The sequence below is a fragment of the Phyllostomus hastatus genome, unplaced genomic scaffold (genome assembly GCF_019186645.2).
Source record: "Phyllostomus hastatus isolate PE091 unplaced genomic scaffold, TTU_PhHast_1.1 phas_scaffold_501, whole genome shotgun sequence".
NCBI classification, from domain to species: Eukaryota; Metazoa; Chordata; class Mammalia; order Chiroptera; family Phyllostomidae; genus Phyllostomus; species Phyllostomus hastatus.
In genome coordinates this window covers 64,458,997-64,476,072 of record NW_025334033.1, presented here as the reverse complement: position 1 = coordinate 64,476,072, position 17,076 = coordinate 64,458,997, and the positions used below count along the sequence as shown (strand labels likewise).

The window sequence follows — 17,076 nt, the reverse complement described above, 5'->3', positions numbered from 1 at the left end:
CCTCTTAGACTGAAAAATTAAATATTAAATTAAAACATAGAACACTAGAAAAAATTACATATTTCTGGAATCTGATTAGATAAAATACTCAGTCTCACTAGTAATCACATACCCCAAAGAAAGCAAAATAAAGCAATGTTACCATTTTTTTCACCTGTTAGATCAGTAATTTTTGAAATAATATTACTACCCAATAGGGGAAGTATAGCTAGAAATAGCCTAAAAATCTAAGAACAGGAAAAATAAATAAATTATACTGTAACTACTCAACAGAATATTTTGCTACCCTGAACAGTGCTTGTAATTACTAATATAGCAACATGGAAGTTGCTGATAATAGAATATAATTTTAGAAAGAAGGGTATAAAATTTTATGTATTCTAGAGTGCAGTTATGTTAAAATTCATTTGAAAATAGGAAGGAAATACAGTGACATTGTTACAGTTTTAATAGAGTTGAGTTTTCTCTTTTTTAACCACCAATTCTACATATTAAAAATCACTTTAATGCAGCAATTAGACATGTATTAGGTTTAACAAGAATATTGGAGAAGCAGAGTTTGGTTTTGTTTAAAATCTAGGATTCAAACCAAGTTGAATCTTGAATTTTAGAAGACTGTTTTTGTTTTAGAACTTTGGTTTAGTAGACTTAGAAAAAAATATATCGCTGCCCTTAATTCCATGGATACCGCATAATAAGTCCCCAGTAAAAGTTTGCTAATCAAGGCTGTTAATTGGACGTGCGGAGCACTGTGCCAGGCCTCATTTAACCCTCACAGCCACCCCGTGATCTGCGGGTGCTTGGTTTATATTCTCCTGGCATAATGGGGGGACAACGGCGCCCCATCTGCAGAGCAGTTAGGAGCCCTTCCAGTGAGGCCCTGGTCAAAGGAGGTGGCCGTGGTCACCAGGCTGTTTAGTGGGGTTAAGGTCTGAGCCCAGCCCGCCTCCCCCCAGAGTCCCTGCCCGTGAGCACCATGCCCACCGCCTGCATCCTTGTGCTGTGGACCCTCTAGGTCCTGTTTTGTCTTGGGCGGGAGGAGGTTGGGTTGGGGTTGGAATCAGTTCCTAGACGAGTAAGGAAAAAAATAAAAATTGGTTTTCATTAAGAATTCTGAAATTTGTTACATTTTTAATTAAGAGCTCATTTTTAAAACATCATTCCTCTGTGTGGAGAAAAATGGGAAATTGTATGACCTTTTATTGCCGAGTTCTTTAAATATTGGTAACATTTGAGTATTTTTAAATTTCACATAGATTCCTAAATTTTTTTACTTAAAATTAAGTTTGAACATTTTGATTTATAGGTATAATTATTTTTATCTTGTAGTGATACCCAAACTTTATGTTAAAAAGTAATTTCTTTCAAGACGAAAAGAGGCTTGATTAGTACCCCTCCATCAGACATGCTTCCTGCATCAGAAGGGGGAAAGGCGAATGCCTGGTTGCGGCAAAAAAACGCTGGAATATATGTTCGCCCTCGCCTGTTTTCTCCCTATGTTGAGGAAGCAAAGGTAACGAAAAACACTTCCAGACACTAGAACACCTCGTTACAAAATATAAGCACGAAGGCATTTATTGTGGCATTATATAAAAATTTGGAAATGGCCTAAATGTTCAGTAATCAGGACAGTGAACATAAAGTCTGGTGTGACTCCTCTGCAGAATACTTTTCCGAAATGCTTCATTATCGAGCATTTTTTTATAACTTAGGCCATGTTAAATTGCATTTTACAGTTTTTTCATCTTAGTTGTCTTGAAAAATGTTAACTTGAAAAGGAACTTTTATTTTCTTGAAATGGTTGTCAGTATTTTGTGATCTTCAGGATGGGAAAAATGTCCTGAAAGCAGATTGCACAATTTTGTCTTCCTCCATAAACGAAAGAAATTCCATGACTTGTTGTAATGGCTATTTCTGTGATGGCTAACTGTTGGAAATTGTGTTTAGTCTTCGAATAAGTACACATACAAAGAAAGAATTTCAGGTGTATTAAGTAAGTAGTTGGCATTATGTATATTATAACAATTCTAGAAAATACGGTAATGTAAAAATGAAATGCGATCATTTTTTTTTTTCAGATGTATTTAGGCCATAAGAACTGTGGGGTGGCTTGTTGAGGAATGGACAGTCTTTGAAAGTCAGAAATCACCATTAAGCCTTATGAAATAAATTAACAAGCCAAATAATGTGTGTTTTGGTATAGAGTAGATTTATCTTAAAATTTTTCTTGCTTTTATTATAGGGGTTTCTAGTTTAAGATACATGAAAGGATTTGTGAGTTTATTTTGTTGACTAGGTTGACAGTCTACCTCTTTTCGACTCGTTGACATTTTAAATAGTTCTAAAACGGATCAAAGCAGAATGGTTGTGCCTCCTCTGAACTGAATTCAATACTTCAGCTCACTGAGGTAGCTGAGGCCCGTAGGAAAGGTTGAGTCTGGCTGCGAAAGGTCTGCAGTGACCCAGGCCTGCCCTCCACCCTGCTCTGTCCCAGGCGCTGGGCTCAGCTGCAGCCCTCCTTGCTTCGCAGCGGCCACGCCCACACGGAGGGGGCGTCGCCCCAGGGAATGTGGGAACTGTCTGCGCGGTATGTTGTTCTGACCGTTCTGCAGGGCAGTGAAATGGTCATCTGAAACTCATATTAACAATTGGGTTTCTTTATGGGTCTGCCGAATTTCTTACCAGTCTGTATGATTTTGTCTTTTCAGCATTTCTTTTTGGATCTGATATTTAGCCCATGTATACATGCTTTCTTTATAGTAACTTTATGTGTAATTTACTTCTGATTAATTTTATACCTTTCCTTCAAATTTCAAATACTTCAGTTAAAGGGAAACTTTTCAGATGATTTTTTTTCCAAAGACACCCCAAAAGATCCTTTAAAATTAAAGAGGTGGGGGGGGGGTACTTCCTCCTTTCACCACTAATTGTAAACTTTGTACACTGAAAACTAAGTAATTTCGTTTTTATGTGATGAAGGTAATCATTTTTTTCCAAATGCGATTTAACAGAAATGAAAGATTGACTTAGCCTGTTCATGCTGAATTGTTATTTCAGTCAGTGCTAGACGAGATGATGGTGGAACAAACAGATCTTGTGCGTTTGCGAATGGTTAGGATGTCCAATGTGCCAGACACACTTTACATGGTCAGTAATGCCGTGCCACAGTGCTGCCACGTGATCAGCCACCAGCAGATCAGCAGTAACCAGTCAAGCCCCCCTTCGGTGGTAGCCAATGAAATTCCAGGTAAGGCAGTAACCTTGTGTTAGGCATTTGTATTTAAATAAGTAGTCTGATCTTTTTGCAATTCCTTTATATATATGCTAATTATCTCCCTGTTTCAGTACCCAGTATGTATTGTTCTCCTCAAAGAATAAATACTTATAAACTAGGTTTTTTGTTTCAAATTTTATTTTATAGCAACAGGGATATACAGAGTTTGGTTTTGCCCAAGGTTTTTCAACCTTGACCCTCTTGACGGTTAGGGCTAGGTGCTGCTTTGTTGTGGGGACTGCCCTGTGCATTGTGGCATGTTCAGCGGCATGCTGGCCTGACTCACGGGACGAGGAGCGTGCGTGCACACACTCCCATTTATCACCTTTTGGAAACGTTTTCATGTTTCTAAACGTTGCCAAGCGCATGTGGCAGGGTCAGATTGCCTCCTTTCGAGAACCGCTGGTTTAGAGGAGTTCGGATGTTTTGTCACGTGGGGTATTTCTTATAAGACCTGTTGGGAAGAGTATTAAAGATTTATCTCCATACACCCCCCCAAAAACGTGATCACCATTGGTTTTCTGGAGAGCCAGATTCTGAAGATCTGGTCTGTGAACTTGATTGTAGTGCAGTCTTAGTCTTATGATTCAGGAGAGCGGCCACAGGTTTAGCTGTCAGTGACCAAAAACTGAACAGCCGTTAATGTTTACTTTAACTGGGGGGCTCCAATGTCATTTTCTAAGATAGGGAAATCAGCAGTGCAGATGGGGTCACAAACTTTTTTAAATTTAGCAAACTATAGCATTATTGGAAATGGCACCATTCATTTTCTGCTTATAAATGTCTGTTTCAGGTAAGGCTAAAAAAGACATAATGACAACCTTTAATTGAACATATACATTATGTTCTGGGACTGATATATGATCAGTTGTCGCCTTATCAGATTTGTCTGCCACATGTTATTTAAAGTAACATTGGATAACTGTATGAAGAAAAATATTTCTGTAGCTGATTTGTGCAGATCTTGAAGCTTTCATAATTAGCACTGTTTTTTATTATTTTGAGTTAATACTTGAATAGCAACATAATTTAAGTTTAGAACTGACTGTCAAAAGCCCAGACGTTTACAATTAAGTATGTTTAGTTAGAAAAGTAAGACTTGTCTTTTTGTCGTTTAACCCTATTCCAGTGTCATCCTAATTCTGACTTGCTCACCATACTCTAATGAAGGCTCTCTAGCTTATTGGAGGAGACCTGTGGGCTCATGTCCTGGCTCTGCCACTTCATGTGTGCGACTTGGGAAGAGCTGTCTACTTCCCTGCACATGAATTTCCTTGTCTGCAGAATGGGGATATCTCATCTCGAGGTTGTTGTGAAGACTTAAGGAAGCACCACGAGTAATAACATCCTTAGGAGTTTGCCTGGCACAGGGCAAGAGCTCAGTAATAGCTCCCTTTTTGCACCAAAAAATAGTTAGGCTCATAATGTTTAGAGACCCCGTCCCTTCTTGCCCAGCCCTCTGTGACAGCCTTCCCAGGTTCCTAACCCATGTTCCTGCTCTGACCTCACTCACTCCCCTTAAGGGTTTTACACTAAGACTCGGCACAGTTTTTCTGGGACGTGCTAGATAGTAACCATTTTAGGCCCATGTCATGGGTTATGTAGTTTCTGTTACAGCTACTCAACTTTGTTCAACTCTGTTGTTGTAGGCCAAAAGCAGCCAGAGACAGGACCTAAACGGATGGGTGTGGCTGTGTGCCAGGAAAGCTTTATGTACAAAAACAAGCAACTGGCCTGAGGTAGCCTACAGGCCATAGTTTGCCAGCCCTTGCTTGACACCGCTCTCAGAGCGCACCCGACTGCATCCCAGCTCTGATCCTGCCGTGCCACTGGACAGGTGGCCGCCTGTTGCACTCAAGATACAATTCGGTTCCCTTACTCTGACCCGCAGGGCCATTCGTGATCTGTCCCACCCATCCTTCTGGCCTTCTCTCTTAATGCTCTTCTTGCTATACTTTTGAACCCTTCGTTCCAGCCATGCCAGGTCCTTGTGCCACACTCTCTCTCGTGCATGTTTTTTACACATGCCTGCTCCTTCTGCTCACATTCTTTGCCTGCCGGCGTTTCTCCCATTCTTCAGGATTGCGCTCAGGGTCCACCTTGTGCAGGAGGCCTTTCCTGCCTGCCTCCAGTCCCATTGGGGGCCCCTTCCTCCACATCCCCCATAACCTTTGCGTGTTTCTCTCCGTGACTGTTGTGGCCCTGTACTCTACTAGTTTATTTGGTTTACTTCACTAAAACCAGAGCTATTTGAAGACAGGGAGTATGTCTTTATTCTGCACATCCTAATACTTGAGTCCAATCCCTGGTACATAGAATGAATACATTTTAAAAACTTAGGAAATATCCTGAGATTCAGAAGAGAATGTACGAAAGCAAAATTTTATTTAGGCTGGGAACTAATAATGCAGCCCAGGAGCTGTGTGGTATTATCAAGAGCCTTTTGGGCACAGTGAAATTTTAAAACCCTGAAAAATAATTAGAAGTATATTCAGTACTAAGTTGCCAGGAAATTAAAATATTATCAAAAATCTATTAGAAGATTCTGATATAAAATACATGGCTTTTTTTCTTATGCGTAGCGAGTGGTCTTTTGTGTAGCTCAGGTATTTGCCTACAAACAGTTTTCCCTCTTCCAGTTCCTGGCCTCCTCACTCTGAAAGACATGGTCCGACGTCTGCAGGAGCTCCGGCACACGGAGCAGGTGCAGAGAGCCTATGCGCTGAACTGCGGAGAAGGCGCCACGGTCAGCTACGAAATCCAGATTCGAGTGCTGAGGGAGTTCGGCCTTGCCGATGCTGCTGCAGAGCTCTTGCAGGTGGGGCCCTGGGTTGCACGGTTGAAGACAGGGGCCCGGGCCACCACCCAGGGAGTAGTGTGCACATCGCAGGAGCTCTCACTGCACGGGTTTTCCCCTAGTCCACGCCGTCTCACTGCCGCCGGTGTCTTGGCTAACCGTGGGAGGCAGCGTGGGGGAGGGGACGTGGCACAGGCTCTGGAGTGAGAACTGGCTTATATCCCGGCTCTGTTGCCTACCAGCCGGGTCAGTGGAGGAGTTCCTTAGCCGCTCTGAGCGTCGGCTTCCTCATGTGTCGTGAGCTGTCGTGAAGGCAGGAGGTGTGGGGTGGTGAAGCAGCTATGTCTCCTGTGTGAACGAGCCTAGAGATGGTGACGGCTGACGGTTCGTGGTGTGGGTGCCCAGCGGAACGGAAAGACGAAGTGGACAAGCCTGGCCCTCCCCACTCCCACGCCCCAGTGTGGTCACTGGGGTTCAGTTTGCCGCCACTGTCATACTCGCGCTTCTTCCAGACGCCCCTTTTTCCCTGTCCTCCCCCCGATGCAGGAATCTTTTCCGTGATGGTTTAACCCTAAAAGCTCTGGAATCAAGAAATGAGGTTTTTTTAACTAGCAGGAAAAAACTCATTTCTAGTTGTTATTAGGTGCAAAAGCAATGGCATTGGTTTTGCAGTGAAGCTAGAATTTGTAAAGTGCAGTAGTTCACTTCCCGTCCACAGGGGACACATTCTGAGACCCTCAGTGGATTCGTGAAACTGCAGATGGTGCCGAATGAGCCCTTTATACTCTGTGTTTTCTCCTGTGCATACAGCGCTATGATAAAGTTTTAATTTATAAATCAGGCACAGTAAGAGATTGAAACAATAATGATAAAATAGAACAAGCACAGCAGTGCACAGTGCTGTAATCCCAGTTATGTGACAGTGATCTCCCGAAGTATCTCACTGTGCAGTGTTCACCGCATGGAGCGGCCGGAGAGGGGTGATTCAGGTCCCAGGTGGGACCGGGCGGGGTGACGTGAGGTTCTGCTCAGCATGGCTCATGATTTACAACTTACAATTCGTTTATTTCAGGAATTCCCCATGTAGTATTTTTGGGCCTTGGTTGACCGTGGGTAATTGAAATCACAGAAAATGAAACCTCTGTCAAGGGGACGCTACTGTAGTTTACCCACGGCCACTAAATCAGAACCTAAAATAAAATCTAATTTCATCTGATCAAGTGATTGGATTGTCTTCTTGCCACAGGCTCCAAACCCCCTCAGTGGCCCGAGCCCCCCGGGGGCCCCCCGTGGTGTGGTGGTCGGGCTCACGCGGACAGCGGCCGCCTGCGGCTCCGGATTTTTGTTTGTGTCCCTGCAGGAGTCTCGTTTTAGTTTATTTCCCCTTTCTTCGCCATTCCAGATTGTATGTTAATTTTATGTCCTAAATTATATAAAAGTTTTATTAAGCATTCCCTTATAATGTTTAAACAGCTCTTTTTGACAGCTATATGTAGGCCACAGAGGCTACCCTCTCTCTGTACTATTAAGGTAATTTTTTCTTGGAAGCTTCTGGCCTAGAAAATATTTACACCTTTTATTCTTGCTGAATGTGATTTTCTTAGGTCCTCACTTAACTCTCAGCCTGTGAGTTTTCATCTATGAAATCTAAACCCTATTTTTCTTTTTAATCTTTCTTAGAATCCTCACAAGTTCTTTCCCGATGAACGTTTTGGGGATGAAAGTCCGCTCTTGACAATGAGACAGTCTGGGAGATGTCGCGTTAACAGTACCCCCGCTGCAGAAACCATGTTTACAGATCTGGACTCTTTCGTGGCCTTCCACCCACCCCTGCCCCCTCCGCCGCCTCCATACCAGCCCCCAGCCACCCCCATCCATAACCAACTCAAAGCGGGCTGGAAGCAAAGACCTCCCAGTCAGCATCCTTCACGTTCACTTTCTTATCCCTGCAATCATTCGCTGTTTCACTCGAGAACAGCTTCGAAAGCTGGCCCCCCTCCAGTCTATCTGCCAGGTGTTAAAGCTGCTGCCCCTGACTGTACCAGCACCGCCGGACTGGGGAGACCGACGGTGGCTGCCGCCGCCGCTGCCTCAGCCTCAGCAGTGACAGCATCTGAAAAACAAGCGGTAAGTTAGCACTTCAGAAACTTACCTAATTAAAAAGTTGGCAGAATATTACAAGCAATTCCCCTGGCCCCAAGAGCCCTACTGGAACTCAGCAGTGCCTGGAACTAGCACTGGCGAGCTGAAAGCACAGGCTTGAGTGGCGGGGGAGCGAGAGAGGGAGAGTGTGGGTGGGTGAGCATGGGCAGGAGAGAGTCTGGGAGCGCACGTGGTGGGCGCAGTCAAGTGCCCGCCTTGCCTTTATTTTCCTCTGGGAGCATGTGGAATCAGGGCAGCACAGATGGCTGTTACCTGTTGCAAGTGCTCTCTGCAAGCTGCGTCTCTCAGCCTGTCACTGGCTTTCCTGTTCTGTGGAAATCTAGCATTCTGCCACACGCTTGGATGGGGCTGCAAGTGTCCCGTCAGTGCCCGTGTGGCAGGCGACCCCCATTGGGAAGCGCAGCCTTGCGCCTGTCTGCCTCCGGCAGGCTGTTCGGCAGAGCACGCATTTGGGAACCACAGTAGCTAGTAAATTAAGCCAGAGTTCTTTGCTCGATTTTACACTGCTTTAGAGGTTGAATTTGTTTTACATAATACGTTTAGAAAAAAACAGTAATGCTTTAAAGTCTTCCTGCTCACATACTGTGGCAGTAGCATTCAGTGCCGAGAGAAACAAAAGCTGCATGTTTTAGTTCAGAAAATCTTCATGAAAACGGGATTTTTCCAAATCTAAGGACTAGCGTGCACCTTGGGTCAGTTGTGACCCTCACCTCGTGGCCCTTCGGCCCGCCCCTGCCGCGCCTCCGAACCCCTCCCAGAAACAGGAAATGGCACAGGTCGGCGGTGTTCGTAAGCCAAACCCCATCCTGTTGGCCTGGCCGGGCGCTCACTTCTACAATGGCAAAACTTCTGCTACTTTATATTTTACTGTTATTTCTTTTTCTTTTTCATTGTTGTTCAGTTATAGCTACTACTTTATATTTTAAGTAGAACTCCCTTTAAAGGTAATTTATTGTATGTTCATTGTAGTTTTAATGACCATAAGTAAGAATTAGCCCTGGCTGGGTTTCACAGGTGGCTCGGTTGGCTGGAGCATCATCCCGTACACCGAAAGGTGGCGGGATCGATTTCTGGTCAGGGCACATTCCTGGGTTGCAGGTTTGATGCCCAGTCAGCGCGAGTGTGGGAGGCAGCCAGTTGATGTTTCTCTCTCACATCAATGTCTCTCTCTCCCTCTCTCTCCCCGCTTTCTGTCTTTCCCTTCCTCCCTCCTCACCTCCCCCCCCCAATCAATAAAGCATATCCTTAAGCAAGGATTTAAAAAAAATATCTGGAAAGAAAAAAAGAATTGGAAACAATCTTAATGTCCTACAGTGGGGGAATGGTTAAGTCAGTCATTGACACAATGCACTATTATGCAGTAATTTAAATAGTAATATCAAAGAAAATTCGGTGACAGAATTTATATATACACTAAGTTTCATGATAATTAATGCATGTGCAAAGAGAAAAAGGTGAGAGAAACACCTCAGAATGCTAACAAGTGGTTACCATATTTTACTGTGTATAATGGCTCCTGTGCATGCATAATGCACACCCACATCTGTGTGTGCATCGTACACGGGATTGTTACCCTGTGGTGTGTAACCGTTATACCCACATGTAATGCACACCCTTACCGTTCTGTCAAATTTGGGCAAAAACTGTGCATTATATGCATTATACATGGCAAAATACAGTACTTCAGGGAAGGTTAAGATTATTATTATTTTTTGCCTTTAGTTTTCTGTATTTTTCTCTTTCATAAAAATAAGCACGTATTTTATAACAGGAAAACAAAATCCATGAACATCAGTTGTGCAAAGGCGTCCTGGGCTGTTCTCTTTTAACCCTTCCCCCCTTCTCGCTTCTGTTCGCAGTGTGCACAGCCTGTGCTAAATGACCTAATGCCAGACATTGCCATGGGTGTGTCCACACTGTCCCTCAAGGACAGGAGGCTTCCAGAACTTGCCGTAGACACAGAACTAAGCCAGTCAGTCTCTGAAGCAGGACCAGGGCCTCCCCAGCATCTGTCATGTATTCCACAGAGGCACACACACACGTCTCGGAAGAAACACACACTAGAGCAAAAAGCAGATGCTCGAGAAAATCCGCAGGAATACCCCGATTTCTATGACTTCTCCAGTGCTGCTTGCAGACCTTCTCCCGCTCCCGGCAGACGCACCCCCTCCCCCTCGCACGGTGGATATTTTGGTCCTGATTTGTATAGCCACAATAAGGCGTCACCGAGTGGCTTGAAGGCAGCCTACCTACCTGGCCAGACCTCTCCTAAGAAGCAGGAAGAAGCTAGGAGAGAATATCCACTTTCTCCCGATGGGCATCTCCACAAACAAAAGAACGAGCCAATACACCTCGACATTGTTGAGCAACCTCCCCAGCGGCCAGACCTGCCTCTGGCAGCCCCAGAAAATGCTGGCAGCGGCCCAGCGCATGTCAGGGGGCGAACAGCAGTAGAAACTGACTTGACTTTTGGGCTTACTCCTAACAGACCTTCACATTCTGCAGGTAACTCTGAAGCTCCAGAAGAGAGATCCGGCAGAAGACTAGCAGACAGCGAGTCCCTGGGCCTCGCAGCCCAGCGCAATCCAGAGTTGGAAAGGGAAGATTCAATGAACAGAGGAAGGAGGTCACCGAGCAAACCAGACTTCCTCTACAAAAAGTCTGCCCTCTGAGCGCAACCTCCAAGTCGTCTGTGCCTGAGATGCGAAACATCCCCCTTTCTGGTGTAACCCAGTGACTTACGAGACCGGTTTATTGATGCCAGCTGATAACTCAGTTTCACGTTATTTCATTCCGGGTTTTGTACATACATGTTTATTAGACACGGCATGCCGAGAGGGTTGTTTTGAATGCTGCATTTGTCTGCTTTGTGTTTGAGTCATTGTGCGGGGAGGCATTTTTCAGAGCAAGCAAGCTGGCACTTTCTTCTTTACAGACGATGGAATTTTTTTGCACTTGTACATTTATTTTATCTGTATTGATTTTGTATCGGTATGTTAAACTTTATTGCCACATTTAAAGGACTGTATTTTCATACTTTTTGCATTTTACTGCTCATCTACCAATTTCCACGTGCACTGGAGTGCACACTAAGATGTATTTTCTTACGAAATAGTTCTGTTTATTTTTTAATTATAGAAATTCCAAAGAACAGCACATCAAAATGCTCCTCTCTTCTCAGTAATTGTTTCAGTTCAGAATCTTCCCGCTCCGTCTCCGTGTAATGTTGCCATCCTTTCTGAGGAAGTCTCGGGAGCTGGGCTTCCTTCCTCCAGCGGGAGCCCCGGCAGGGTCCTGGAGTTTCCCGTCCCGTCCCGCAGAGAACCGGAAGGAGACGAGCCTTTTGTTGCCGCGCTGGGAGCCGTCGCTGTGTTCACCGCGTGGACGCCGTCAGACCCGCTGCGGGTGCCGGTCGTGTGGCCTGGAGCGTCAGCCGACGGGAGTCTAACGGGTCGGATTTCTTTGTGGCCAGAGTCACAGAGCTGGAGGTGGCGGAGTGACTCGCGGGCCGCACCACCGTGGGGGTTCCGGTTCGGAGCGTCCCCGGCGTCCAGCTGCCGCCCAGCTGCCGTGGGGAGGGGCCGCGCACCGCCTTCAGCCGTCCTGCTCTCGGGGCGGGGGAACAAAACACAAACTAAAGGGCTTCAGTCTTACGGATGTCATTCGGTGTTTGTAAGCATACGCTTTCTTATAAATGTTTTTTAAAGTGTGTCTGAATTTTGGTGTCCGATAGAAAGTCGTGTAATGCATAACGCTTTGTCACCAAAAGAGAAAACCCATTGTTTTCCAGTGGAACACTACATGTCCTACTTGAACTCCACTCGGGACGCTGGTTTGGGGTTTTTCTGAACCACTGAGCACACGGGATCTTTTAAGGTCCTCTCCCTTGGAAGGGCAATGTGTGAGCTAAGGACTTCTTTTCTTACTCTCCGGTGTAAATATATTGGCATTCGAGTTTTTGCATCACTTCAGCATTGTGTGAGCTCTCACTTTGTGTTTTTACAGACACAGGACACACAGCCGTAGCACTTAGAGGAAAAGAGACCTTCTGCACGTCCCCCCACGGGAGGGGTGCCTGGGAGCCTCTTTCCTGTGTGTGTGTGTGTGTGTGTGTATATAGATACATATATAAACTATGAATCACTGACACTCTTAAAACTATGCAGGGCTAGGGAGCCTTTACAAGCTACCATATAAACTAATTACATGCACTTTTAAGTCGGTAGGTTTCTCTTGGGTATCAACAACTCCGATTTCTCCCGAAACTGTAGATCCTCTTACAGTCTTTTCGTACTTTACCCTGTGGATATACACTCAGGAATACTCTGACATTTTAAAAATTCCTAACGGTAGTTCGTCTCAGAGATGGGAAACACATCAGTGTATCCGTGCGCGGGCACACTGCTGCCGCGCGTCCTGCCGCCCATCCCCGGCCCGGCGGTGGTGCTGCGGCCCGGGCCCGGGCGCCGGCGCTCACGCCGGCCCGCTGGAAGGCTGGCCGCGCGGCGCCTTCGAGGCTCCCTTTTTTTAAAGATAGAAAACGTAGGACTCTGTTCTCCTTTCCATGAGGTCTGACCCTTGCACGATGGTGTCTTTTGAAGCCAGTCTCTGCCTGTCCCTCAGAAACAGAAATTTGTTAAGTCCATTATATTCCTCCATGTGTGTTTCATGATTTTGATGGAGTTTTAAATGTCTGTTCTGGTTCGGTGCCGTGCCGGTACTGCAAGTTAGGGTGGGGAAAAACTCTCTTCGGGACCTTTTACAACATATGTTAGACAAGAGCTATTTATGCCCTACATTCGTCTTTCTGAAAATTTATTAAATACCCTTCCATATCTCCAAAGTGGAATTATAAAAATAGCCACTGTTCATAATTTTGTTTAATTTATGAAATTCGCCTTTGCTACTTTAGTAGCTTACCTGGCCGAACTCTGTGTGTAAAGAGAGGCTTGCTTCAGCCTGAGGGGCTGCGGGCCGCTGCGGCTTGCAGAAGGTCAGCAGGTGGCGGCCGTGTGTGTTCGGGTCGGTGTCCGTGGGCGTTCCGTGTCTTGTGACGTGTGGTGCCTCGGGTGGGTTGGATAGCTCTGTGCCTCTGGTTTTTGGACCCATCTGTTCGCTCCTTTTTAATGCGTACTTAAGCATTAAAATCTTTTCATGCTGTACTAAGATAAATGTGAAGTCTGAGTAGGATTGCTCTCAGAAAAAAAAAAAAAATGTGTGTGTAATAGAGTGTGGCCACAAGACCTCCTGGCATGGTGCTCGGTGTGGAGGTTTCGTAGAACCACATCCCAGAATACCGGCTCTTGGCTCGAGGCCCTGGACAATCAGGCCGAAGACAATCGCCACCCCGGGTGCCCGCCTCGTTGAGGTTAGAGGACCACCGCTTAGATCCTGGGTCACGACGAGATCGATGTTTCTTCAAGATGCTGTCGGTCTGTTACCCTTCTTTCAGTTTTGTGATTTTGATGACTAATTGACGTTCAAAGTCACCTGTGACTCCTAAGGGAAAAAAAGTAGCATGAAAGGCAAAAGTTCCTCCTGGAGAAGGGCTGTGCGCGTTTCCCGCAGCACACCGCACCCTTTCTCACGCGCCGCCCTGGCGGCTGTTTGCAGGCGCGCGAGCGCGCGTCCCTAGGCCTCGCGCGTGAGCGCTCCCAGCAGTTCGAAGAGCAGTTTGCGTTTAAGGATTTTTAACGAGGTCCTTTTTTTTTATTCTAGTCTCTTTGTAGAACTCTCTGCCACGTGACCTACTTCTTGTTTTTTGCTTCCTCAACATCTCTTATTACAGTTGCAACCCTTTACTAGGTGTTCTCTTGTTCAAGTCCTAGGGGCAGGCAGTGCGCGTCCCTTCGAACCACGCGGTGACCCGGAGTGGGCAGGGTCCGGCGTGTGCGGCGCCACGTGCCGGTCGGTCTCCCGGGAGGAGCTAAGGTTTCTCAGCAACGCAGCAAAAGACGTGTTTTCGTAAGGTTTAATCCACTTTTAGGGGAAAATGCTTTTCATCAAACACTTGTTAAGATACTGGTTTAGCAATTTCAAGGCATTCTCGTTTCTGTCTTCAGACCGAACTCAAAGGGATGGTTAGTAGACTTTTTAAAAACTAGTTGATTTTCAGCTTGCTGTTGGAAGTTGCTATTGAAGCAGCAGTGATGGGTGCTATTCCTGATTCTGCAATGGTTTACTTTGCCTACTAAGTAATTTACTTTCAAACCTCATTACAAATCCTTACTGAAGAGTTACCATCACACACTAAAAGGTATTTTAGTTTACTATTTCCTGTTAACACTCTTGTATCAACATATTATGAATATTCAATTGTCTTTTTGTCTGATAAATTGCAATAGCTGTTACGTAATTGTATTGGCAAATCTTTTTTTTTTTCTTTAGAAAACTCTCAGACCGTGTATCAATCTTCCATATTCTGAATACTGTAGTGCTGTGGCCGTTTCTATAGAAAGATTACTTGCAAGTGTGTCTTGAACATAACCTCTGGTGTCTGTGTGTTTACGTGGGTTCCAAGAGACGAGGTGAGCTCTGGAAGCGTCGCCGTGTACCCGCCCGCGACTGTGCTGCAGGGGCAGGTGGTCCGGAATGCTGCCCTCGGGCGGGGTGGCCGGGCGGGAGAGATTCCCCGGCTCCACCCGCCGTTCGTGCGCCACACCTAGACTTGGCAGAGGCGGCACTTCCCCAACCCTGCGTTTCTTGTGGTTGTGCTGTTACCAGTATAAAGTCAAGTGCCTTCAATGCTCAAGGCTCAGAAAATTTTCTTAAACTGATTTCATGTCCTATGCAAGTGTTTTCTACAACCTGCATAACCAGTACTTTGTAAAACTTGTTTACGCTTCGATTGTACATAGTGTTTTTTAAGGAAATATATAGTATTTTTATTTAGGTACCTTCAAACTTGAATTTGTCTGTGTGAAGCATTGTAAAACGATACATTTCTCTTTTGAGCATCATTACAGTTGTACAAAGGTTTTCACTGGTTCTATTTTTCTACTGTTACTGATACGCATGTAACACTGACTTTATCCTACATATAGTTGGCATTTCAAATAAATGGCTTGTATAGAACCTGCTGAGTCGGATACAGTCTGTTATAGCGGGGTAGCCTGCAGTCCTCAGTTCCAGAAGCGCTTGTGCCCCTCTAGGGTAGAATCGTGAGGTCTTCTACATGAACTTCCCGTGTCTAGGGTTTCCGTTTTCCAGAGATTTTTTTGTTTAACCTATTGTGGTTTTCTTGGAAATACATTTTCATCTAAATCAAGGTCATTTTATTTTCTACTTTTTCATTGCGGCATTTGTGAGTGGTTTTATTTCATAAATTTGAGCAAAAAGTCACTTGCACAGGGGTCTCCAGAGGAAGCTCAACATTCCATGCTGTGGACCCCACACCTGTAACGTGCCAGGTGCTGTGGCCAGAGACCCAGGCGAACCCCGAGATTCACAGGCCTCCAGGTGCCAGAGGCCTGGCTTAGATGCTGAGATGTTTTTTTTTTTCACCCTCAGGTTTACTAGTATTTCCCAACTTGAAAAGGAAGTCAAGTCTTGATCTAGAGTCCACGTTTCTGAAAGAAACATGCAAAAACAAAGTTCTCTAATTTCCATTTTTTAAAAGATTTTATTTATTTTCAGAGAGGGAAGAGAGGGAGAAAGAGAGAGAGAGAGAAACATCAGTGTGCGGTTGCTGGGGACTGTGGCCTGCAACCCAGGCATGTGCCCTAACTGGGAATCGAACCTGTGACACTTTGGTTCACAGCCCGCACTCAATCCACTGAGCTATGCCAGCCAGGGCTTAATTTTCCATTTTTAATTGCTATAAAATAGCTGTTTAAATTTAACCATTTTACTAAGTAGTTCCATCTTGCATGCCTCACTAAGGCAATTCTATTTCGTAACCATCTTAGGTTTAACTGGAGTATCAAGCTAAAATACAAGGTTTTTGTGAGCAAGCGCACTGAAAATCTGAAAGGGAAGTTAAGTCCACTGTCCTGTCTTTACTTGAGGGGCACCCTGGGAAAGGGCGCTCAGCTGGCTTCCCTCGCCACCTGTGGCCCGATTTCCCCTCAGGGCACTGGGGAATATTGGAGTCCATTCTTCCCAGGGACTGGGAATATGGAGCAGCTGACCAAAAGCAGACAGGATACTTCTCAGAAACTTTCCAGTGTAGCTGGAAGTGACTTTTGTCCTAGGAACAGTCACGCAGCAGTAGGAGGCTCATGGCTGTGCAGGCTGGCTTGACATGGCCCAGGCAGGAATGTGAGGAGAAATGTGCTGGTTTGAGTACCATTTTCTTGAATCCCTCGTTAATGACTTAGTACTTTTAGTGCCATTTTCCAAATGAGGAAACCGCAGCACCGAGATACGGAGTCACTTGTCCAAGGCCATGCGGCCGGTAAGCGGGCCGAGCGTGGGCCGCAGCCCTGAAGTGTGGCGGCCCAGGCAGAGGGAACACATCGTGCAGGGGTGGGGGAGGCGCAACCGTGGCCTTCATTCATTCATCAGGTAAGCAGCCTCTACCTGCCAGACACTGCCAGGGCCTCAGGTGACAGCAACCAACAAGACATTCACAGTCCCACCCGTAACAATTTTAGGGTCTCGAGGAGGAAAAGCTATCGGACAATTACAGAGGTAACGCCCAGAGCTGCAGCAGGGGGACAAATGCAGAACCAGTTCAGCTTTGGCCCAGTGCCAGATGCTGGGTGCCCACTCAGTCCAAGGCTTGTGTCTGGCAGCTGCTTGGAGGTGACCTAGCTGGGAGGCAGCCCCACTGGCTCCTGGGAGCTGTGCAGGTTGGTTTCCTGCCCTTCCCACGCTCCCCAGAACACACTCTCCTTCCACG

General features: G+C 45.8%; 1 protein-coding gene across 6 annotated transcripts in view; it reads left to right on the top strand.

The window, feature by feature from the left end:
* The window catches only part of BTBD7 (BTB domain containing 7), a 54,727-nt gene extending 39,419 nt beyond the window's left edge, over window positions 1-15,308 (top strand). For 5 of the 6 annotated variants that reach the window (XM_045822422.1, XM_045822418.1, XM_045822421.1 and 2 more), the window contains 5 exons: window positions 1,370-1,513; window positions 3,058-3,247; window positions 5,914-6,092; window positions 7,752-8,198; window positions 10,094-15,308. In XM_045822422.1, the coding sequence (XP_045678378.1) occupies window positions 1,370-1,513; window positions 3,058-3,247; window positions 5,914-6,092; window positions 7,752-8,198; window positions 10,094-10,906 (1,773 nt within the window). In that variant the 3' untranslated portion in view covers window positions 10,907-15,308. The remainder of the gene's footprint in view (window positions 1-1,369; window positions 1,514-3,057; window positions 3,248-5,913; window positions 6,093-7,751; window positions 8,199-10,093) is intronic. The other variant, XM_045822425.1, reaches the window with a different exon arrangement.
* Window positions 15,309-17,076: the final 1,768 nt, after the last annotated feature.